Source organism: Bos taurus, chromosome 17 (assembly GCF_002263795.3).
Source record: "Bos taurus isolate L1 Dominette 01449 registration number 42190680 breed Hereford chromosome 17, ARS-UCD2.0, whole genome shotgun sequence".
NCBI classification, from domain to species: Eukaryota; Metazoa; Chordata; class Mammalia; order Artiodactyla; family Bovidae; genus Bos; species Bos taurus.
Window position 1 is genome coordinate 70611693 of NC_037344.1, and position 8979 is coordinate 70620671.

The following is an 8979-nucleotide window of genomic DNA, read 5'->3' on the forward strand; positions in this document are numbered from 1 at the left end:
CAAATAATATGGCATGGTGTCAGAAGGCAAAAAACCTTGAGTTGTCACACCTTTCAAGCACAGAAGAGCTGAAATGCTGCATGTACCACTTAGAGCCTCCTTTTCTCCCAGGACTGCGAGGCCTGATGCTGTCGGTCATGCTGGCCTCGCTCATGAGCTCGCTGACCTCCATCTTCAACAGTGCCAGCACCCTCTTCACCATGGACATCTACACCAAGATCCGGAAGAAAGCCTCTGAGAAAGAGCTCATGATCGCAGGACGGTGAGTACAGCTGCCCCTGTCAAGCCCCACGAACACTTGAATGACCAGAGAGGTTCCCTCAAGATGGGGAAGACTGGGAGATGCTGGGTAGAATGAGAGTAACCACCGTGGCAAGTTATACTGCTCTCAGTGGCATTTAACTTTAAATCCAAGATCATTGAAACAGTGTCCCTCTGAAATGTGAAACGACGTCAGAGATCATTTAATCTGGAGCACGAAACAACATCAGGGATCATTAATCTAACCTCAGTTCATCGGTGAACAAAATGAGGCTTGTCATGCCTAAATAAGGAAGTTTGGACAGCAGCAGAGCTAGGACTGGAACCCACGGCCAACTGAGTCCTTGTCTAGGCACTGTATACCATCCCACACTGTCTTCCTCAGGCCTGCACATTGCAACTCTCCTCTCTGGACGTCTTTTAGGCCCAGGTGCCTCCAATGCCTTGACCCTTTGCTGTAGCATTTTACAGGACCGTTGTGAGGGTCAGGTGATGCTATGCTTGTGAATATGCTTTGCACAGTCTAAAACACCGTACTCTGTGTACACTTGTTATTGTTAAGTGGGCTAATGGACACAGTAAGTATGGATCTGTGGGCCAGATGTGCCCGTTATCTCGATTATCCATGGAGCAGAGGCTCTGATAGAGGACCAGCAGAAGCTCTGCTGTGTCTCTCTGGGGGGCAAAGGCAGGCCAACCTCCTCAGGGCAGGTGAAGAAGTCCCTGGGATGTCTGTCCAGGGAAAGTTTCCCAGGGAGTGCTGCCGCCTCCTAAATCTCATGAGCAAGATTGGGGCAAAGGAAGGAAAGGAACATGACGGGCCCCTTGCAGGCGATGAGACACCTGGCACCCAGGGGAGGTCAGACTGGGCCAGAGTCTGCCCTCTGCTTCACAGGAAGCAGCATGGCTCCCTGACAGGGTTTTCCTCTGAAAGATGTTTACTGGCATTCTCTGCTACGTATAAGACTCAAGATGCAACATGAAAAGAAAATCATTTTATTGCTTTACTCAGGGCTGGATCTCTTGGCCCTGAGATTGTGCTGGGGCTCACACTTTTTGTACATCCAATGGTTGCTGCTCTGGGGTTTGTCCCTGTATTCAATAAGCTTACAGTTACAAGAAACAATTCTATACTGTGCTGTGGTGCCTGTAAGAGCAATCACAGGCTCAGAGAAGGGAGAGATGACTGTACTAGTCAGTAGCTGAGCAAGACTCCTGGGGGAGGGAGACCACAATCTATGTCTAAATGGTGGATAGGATCTGAGTAAATGGGAGGCAATGGGAGGGGTACTTTAGAGGGAGAAATATGTGAGCAAGAACACTACTTTGTGAAGGTTAGCTTAAGACTCTTCTGCCTTAAATTCAAGAGATAAGAGAACCACTGCCTTCTTTCTAATTAAATCAAGAGGTTAAAAGGAACCCTTCCATCTTTCCCAGGTGATTCAGTGGTAAAGAATCTCTCTACCAATGCAGAAATTCCAGGACACTCAGGTCTGATCTCCGGGTCAGGAAGATCCACTGAAGGAAGAAATGGCAACCCACTCTAGTATTCTTCCCTGGGAAATCTCAAGGGCAGAGGAACCTGGCAGGCTACAGTCTATGGGGTTGCGAAGAGTCATATAAAACTGAGCACGCATTCCATCTTTTCAGGACTTGAAGTAAAACTCAAAAGGAGGAAAGCTAGGGATTCCCTGGTAGTTAAGATAGTAAAGAGCCTTCCTGCAGTATGGGAGACCTGAGTTCAATCCCTGGGTTGGGAAGATCCCCTAGAGAAGAAAATGGCAATCCACTCCAGTATTCTTGCCTGGAAAATCCCATGGATGGAGGAGCATGGTGGGCTACAGTTCATAGGGTTGCAAAGAGTTGGACACAACTGATTGACTTTACTTTAACTTCCAGAGAATTCCCAGGTGGTCCTGTGGTTAGGATTCCATGTTCTCACTGCCAAGGGTGCAATTTCAATCCCTGACTGGGAAACTGAGATCCCACAAGTCATGAGGCATGGCCAAAAAAAAAAAAAAAAAGGAGACTGCCTCCAAAGTCCACACCTTTGCTCCTAAACTCCACTGCCTCTCAAAGTGGATTCTTTTCTGATGGTTAGTGGGTCTACTTTACTATCGAAAATCAAGTGCATTTTACTTATAGGCACTGAAGGAGCAGTGCTATGTGCTTGTCTGACTCTTTGCGACCCCATGGACTGTAGCCCACCAGGCTCCTCTGTCCATGGGGATTCTCCAAGTAAGAATACTGGAATGAGTTGCCATGCCCTCCTCCAGGGGATCTTCCCCACCCAGGGATCAAACCCACGTTTCCCACAGTGCAGGTGGATTCTTTACTGTCTGAGGCACAAGGGAAGCTCCTGAAGGAGCAGAATACAGAAGAAGAGAGTCTCAATGAATTTGCTAATTACTTTTCCCTGCTCTGGTCATATAAACCTTTCTATCTGTCTTTACTGGTGCTGTTGTTCAGTCGCTCAGTCACATCTGACTCTTTGTGACCCCATGGCATGTAGCCCTCCAGGCTCCTCTGTATGTGGGATTTCCCAGGCAAGAATACTGGAGTGTATTTGCCATTTCGTTCTCCAGGGGATCTTCCTGATCTAGGGATTGAACCTGAGTCTGCTGTATTGCAGGTAGTTTCTCTATCTATCTTTAACTATTCCAGTGGAGCCACTTGTTGACACCCTGCTGTGGGGCTTGATTTCAGGTTGTTCATGCTGGTGCTGATCGGTGTCAGCATCGCCTGGGTGCCCATCGTGCAGTCAGCACAGAGTGGACAGCTCTTCGACTACATCCAGTCCATCACCAGTTACTTGGGACCACCCATCGCAGCAGTCTTCCTGCTTGCTATTTTCTGCAAGAGAGTCAATGAGCCGGTAGGTATCACGAATGTCTAGAAAAGTCATTCGGGAACAGAGATTCCCATCTGGATTTGTATATTCTCTGGGAGGAATTCTACTTCCAGAGATCTTGAGCCGGAATGAAGGCGCTGGAGAAGGTTTATATGGAAAATCCTCCAGGGACCTTGGGACTTTCCTCCTCCTTGCTGCAGGTTCTAAATTAAGTCCCAAGTAATGCTGTGTGTTTTCCATCTACTCTGGGTGATTCTGACTGTGTGGCACTTTCTGGGAAGCTTGTAGCTTCTGGGCAAACAGCTCCATAGGAAGTGCTAGCACAGGCTACCTCCTGGGTTCTGCAGGGGGCTAGGTTTTCCAGCCAGCACTTCTCAGGGCCCAGTGAAGGACCACAAAGTGATACTCCAGCCAGATAGGGATAAGGGTGAGGGGACTTTGGATCTATGAAAGGGGCTGATGGAAAAGTTCCTTTCTCCTCTTCCTCTAAGAGACCCAATTTCTTTCCCATGTCTTCAAGGAATACAGATTAGCTCTCAAGTAATTGTGTTATAACTGAATGTACCTAAATCTGGAATCTGATGGTAATGGTAGCTGCAGGTAGAGAAATTCAAAGCATTTTTAAAGTTAAAGGGATTTTTTTGGCACTGAGAACTTGGGTGTTATTCTAACCAAGGGCTTCCCAGGTAGCTCAGTGGTAAAGAATACACCTGCCAGTGCAGAAGGTGTAGGAGACATGGGTCCAGTCCCTCCACTGGGAAGTTCTCCTGGAGGAGGAAATGGCAACCCAATCCAGCACTCTTTCCTGGAAAAGCCCATGGACAGAGGAGCCTGGCAGGTCCATGGGGTCGCAAAAGAGTTGGTTGGACATGACTGAGCAACTAAGCACATGCAAATACCAAGTCGAGTTACTAAAAGGTGGTGAACAGAGCCATTGAAGGCCTGACGTAACATTCCTACTCATGTTCTGAACCACAGTGTTCCTGTCTCAGATGGCCTGGAGCTTGTATTTCTTTCACTGTTATTCTTTCGTCTCTGTCCCCCAGTGAATGCACAGCTGTTTCCCAAATACAGTGTTCATTAACCAGGCTTTTCTTTCACAGGGAGCCTTTTGGGGATTGATCATAGGATTTTTGATCGGGGTGTCCCGTATGATTACCGAGTTTGCCTATGGAACCGGGAGCTGCATGGAGCCCAGCAACTGTCCCACGATTATCTGTGGTGTGCACTACTTGTACTTTGCCATCATCCTCTTTGTCATTACTATCATCGTCATCCTGGCTGTCTCCCTCTTCACCAAGCCCATTGCAGATGTGCATGTGAGTATCCGTGTAGGAGGCTGTCCTGCCCTGGTTTCATGTTCATGCTGCAGCACTCAACTTGATTGCTTTGGCTCAGTTAGAGGTCTCTTACTCTCATGACTAAAATAGGCTGTCCTTGTCTTTGGTGTCATGCAAAAGGACACAAGGGCTTCCCAGGTGGCTCAGTGGTAAAGAATCCACCTGCAATGCAGGAGACCTGGGTTCGACCCCTGTGTCGGGAAGATGCCCCAGAGGAGGAAATAGCAACCCACTCCAGTATTCTTGCCTGGGAGATTTTATGGACAGAGGAGTTTGATGGGCTACAGCCCATGGTGTTGCAGAGAGTCGGACATGACTTAGCAACTGAGTGTGCACAGAAGGACAGGACAGGAAACATGGTTTGCCAGCAGAGCAGTGTCAAGGGTGTCTTCAGCAGGCCATGTTTCAGCCCAAGGGACTGGCCTCTGGATCCTGCTGCCCGAGTGACGGCTCAGGTGCATGGCATTGAAATCACATGGGCTGACCCAAGGTTACCCCAGCTTGGATGCTTCTGTCCCAGATAGGAATGCATATTTCTTATAATAGTCTCTAGGTCATAGCTTCCAAAGGTCCCAGCAAGGGACATACCTAGGTGTAAAAATCACCACGCTGAGGGAAATCTGAAGCATGATATACCCTTTATTTTTTTTTCCCCCAATGAAGCCTCCAAACAGTTGCCCATGGAATTTAAGAAATTTCAAACAGTATCAAAGTCTAATCGATTCACAACTTCACAGATGACAAGTTCTCTTCTTTGGCTCTAGATGTCGCCCTTGGTTTAGGGAATGTTTGCAGCCCTCCCAATGCAGATGAAGATGACCAATTATGGGGCACTTTTTACCATAAGCAGTGAAGTCTGGTAACCCAGCACAGCTAGCATTTCACCCTTTTCAGGTTTCCAGGGAACAGAGCTAGAGAGTTAACCCAAGATCACATTTGTCTGAAGAGAAAGATAAAGGGTTTTGCTAGGCCCTTTCTCATGCATACACAAAAATAGGAATCCCTAACAGACCTTTAACCTCATGGCCAAATTTTCAAGACTGTGACCAACCTTAATGTCAAACAAAGATTGCTTTTATAGCAGCAGAACTGCTGTCACGGTTATTGGCCAAATCTGTCACAGACCCTCTTTATGTTGTATTAATTGCTTGTTGATGCCTCAGTTTTTGAAAGTATTGTAGCCTCAAATACATTTAGTTCCATGCTTCTTGAAATAAAGTAGTTTCTGGTTTCATGTCAATAGAAAGTATACCTCCAGCTCTTCCTATTCTAACTGGCTCATGAGTCTACAATTAATATGGTATAAAAATCTGATCTTAACTTACACTGCTTGTCTGGATAAATGGGTGCCTGGCCTTGTTTCCTAGCATGAGTGCTAAAAGGAACAAATTCATTTATCATATGTAACAAGAGATCATTCATTCAAAACATTTCTATGCTCATGACAGTCTCTTAGCCTCTGAATATGCCCATATCCTAGGGGATGGTATGTGCATGTGTATGATTTATATCCATGTTCCCAACATATTCAGAGATAGTGCTGTGGATGGGAACTGTTATCTGTGTTGATAGAGTTGAGAGCCACATTCCTTTTCCTTTCTCGACACACATCTCTTTGTTCTCCCAACTTCTTGGCCCAGGACACTGCTTGGATCTTCCTGGTAACCTGTTCTGCTTTCTCCACAGCTCTACCGCCTGTGCTGGAGCCTGCGTAACAGCAAAGAGGAGCGTATTGACCTGGATGCAGAAGACGAGGACGTTCAAGATGCCCGGGAGGATGCCTTAGAAATAGGTGATTTGCGGCTCAGAGCCCATTCCCAAGCTACTCCTCTAACCACAAGACCACCTTACTGAAGCCTTCACCAAGTGCCTTCAAAATTCAGATCTCTCTTCTGGAGTGGAGTGAGGAGTGGGGTATGGGGTGAGACGGATAAATGGGTTTTGGGCAGTTTACTCAAGGCCTTGTCAGGGGAGGAGGGGGATGCAGAATCGTCCTAGCTCCTCCCTTTTTGGTTTACAGTGCTCAGTGAGTAAGCACAGGTGAGCTATTCACCACCCTGACTTGGTTTGGGGCTTGGCTAGGGACAAGGGAAGACACTAGCCTATAAACTGAAAGCACCTGGAACCAGCTATGGTCAGTTCTAGTGATATCAAGGGGATGAGATAGAGGCTCTTAGGGTCTTGTGTCTTGCTGGCTTACCATATCGTGTTTAAAATATCAGATTTCCCTGCAAGTCCACCAAGATAATGCTTGTTGTTTGTTGTTCAGTCGCTAAGTTGTTTCTGACTCTTTGCGACTCTGTGGACTGCAGCCCACAAGGCTTCCCTGCCCTCACTCTCTCCTGGATTTTGCTCAAACTCCTGTCCATTGAGTTGGTGGTGCCATCCAATCATTTCATCGTCTGCCACCCTCTTCTCTTTTTGCCTTCAATCTCCTCCAGCATCAGGGTCTTTCCAATAAATCAGCTCTTCATACCAGGTGACCAAAGTATTGGAGTTTCAGCTTCAGCACCAGTCCTTCCAATGAATATTCAGGGTTGATTTTGTTTAGGGTTGACTGGTTTGATCTCCTTGCTGCCCAAGGAACTCTAAGAGTCATCTCTGGCACCACCATTGAAAGCATCAGTTCTTCAGAGCTCTAAGATAATGCTTAGTCAATGCTTAGAGACTTATCCTGATCATGGAGCAATGTTTTCCTCAGTTTCTGTGTTGGAGCTTTTCCTCCCTACATGGGAGGATGGTCGTGGTGATGCGTGCTGTGCAGAGGTGTGGGAACACAAGGTCATGTGTGGCTTACTGGTACTGGGCTGGAGAAGGGAGGGCAGTGGTCTCTGACCATGGTGCTGAAAACACAGTGGGCTTGATTTCATATCTATTGAGTCACAAACCTGGGATTCTAACCCAGGTCTGCTCACCTTTAATGCCACACCTGGGCTCAGAAGACAGAATTAGTTCCCTTGGTGGGCATCCACTTTTAGTGGCAAGGTCAGTTGAGTGGTTTGACTCAGCAGCATCAGATCTTAAGCCCTGGAAGTGTTGCTCACTTGCTGCCCTGGATCAGGGACTGAACAGACCAATCCTTGCCACATGACCGGATCTGTTGTGAAGCCTTGGGATTTCCAGGTGCAGTCAGTACACCCTTAAGTCATGCCAAACTCATTGCTTTCAGTGATGTAGCAAACAGATACGGGTTTCTCTGGTTGAGAGGTGGGTTTTCCACATTCTTCACATGTCACAGTCCCCCAGTCAATGGTTAACATTTCTCTCTCATAAGCTATTATTTCTTGTTTGATTCTGAGTGTCTGAAATCAAAATGTATTTCCTTTGGGCCCAACAGAGGTAAAATATACCACCAGAGTACATTATGTAGAATCCAACTATTAACATCATCTTATAATTAATTACATTTATTCAAACCTTAATCTGTACCATTTTTATTCCTGCAAACAAGAAAACTGGGAGTTGTGTGCAAAGTGGCAGGTGTGTCATGGCCTGATAGCTCCTCTGGAAATCTTTTCTAGTGCCTCCTGCCTCTGTATCCAACAGTCCTTTTATTCCTTTCCCCAGACACAGAAGCTTCTGAGGAGAAAAAAGGATGCTTCAGGCGGGCCTATGACATGTTCTGTGGCCTGGACCAGCAGAAAGCCCCCAAAATGACGAAGGAAGAGGAGGCAGCCATGAAGCTGAAGATGACAGACACCTCGGAGAATCGTTTGTGGCGGATGGTAGTGAACATCAATGGCATCATTCTGCTGGCCGTGGCTGTCTTCTGCCATGCCTACTTTGCCTGAGTCCTGCTCTCTGCTGAGGCTGTGCTTGTGGAGGCTGGAGTCTTCACTGTGTCCCTCTTTGGCCCCATTCAGTGGTGTTGAAGGGATACCAGCCAGTTGTAAACTCTGCCCTGTCGATAAATGTGTACATTTGTAATTACAGGCTAGCTGAAGAAAAATCACTGATTCACTGTTAACTTATATATTCAAGGCCAGTGTGGTACAGTCACCTGTACATATCTGAGCTGCAGAAGGAAATCCCACTCAGTCCAGTGTCTAGGAAAAGGCAGACTAAGATACAGAAGCCCCGTGGTGTCTGATGCAAATTTTTCTCAGGTAGATTCAGCATGCTAACATTGTTTGTGATCCTTAAACACTGCTTAAAGAGTTGTGGCCCCCTGGTTACTACCACTTTCTCTATCTAACCTCCCCCCTCATTTTTTTTGAAAGAAAGCATCATCCTACCTCATGAAATCCTTGTCAAGTTTTCCTGGCACAAGAAAAATCAACCTGATAAATTGACGAACATATTGAAGCTGAGGATGGGAGCTTGATGACGTCTGTGTCCTGGGTGTTTGCTCTTTGAAGGAGAGGCCTGGACATGGTAGAACCAGTGCCAATGAGAGGGATCCAGGCACCAGCCTCAAGCCAGGGGGGAAAGCAGATAATCTTGAGTCAAGAGGATTTTCTGGCTTTCTTGAAAGTGTTCATTGTCAGTTCCTTGTGTTTGAGATTCCATTTATTTTGGCATTTCCTG

The 8979-nt window shown here is 46.8% G+C and overlaps 1 protein-coding gene across 1 annotated transcript in view; it reads left to right on the top strand.

Annotated features, from left to right (window-relative positions):
* SLC5A1 (solute carrier family 5 member 1) overlaps positions 1 to 8477 on the top strand; it is a 48012-nt gene extending 39535 nt beyond the window's left edge. Inside the window, 5 exon segments of the mRNA NM_174606.2 lie at positions 112 to 262; positions 2968 to 3136; positions 4216 to 4431; positions 6139 to 6244; positions 8020 to 8477. Coding sequence (NP_777031.1) covers positions 112 to 262; positions 2968 to 3136; positions 4216 to 4431; positions 6139 to 6244; positions 8020 to 8243 — 866 coding nt within the window. The 3' untranslated portion in view covers positions 8244 to 8477.
* The last annotated feature ends 502 nt before the right edge of the window (positions 8478 to 8979 follow it).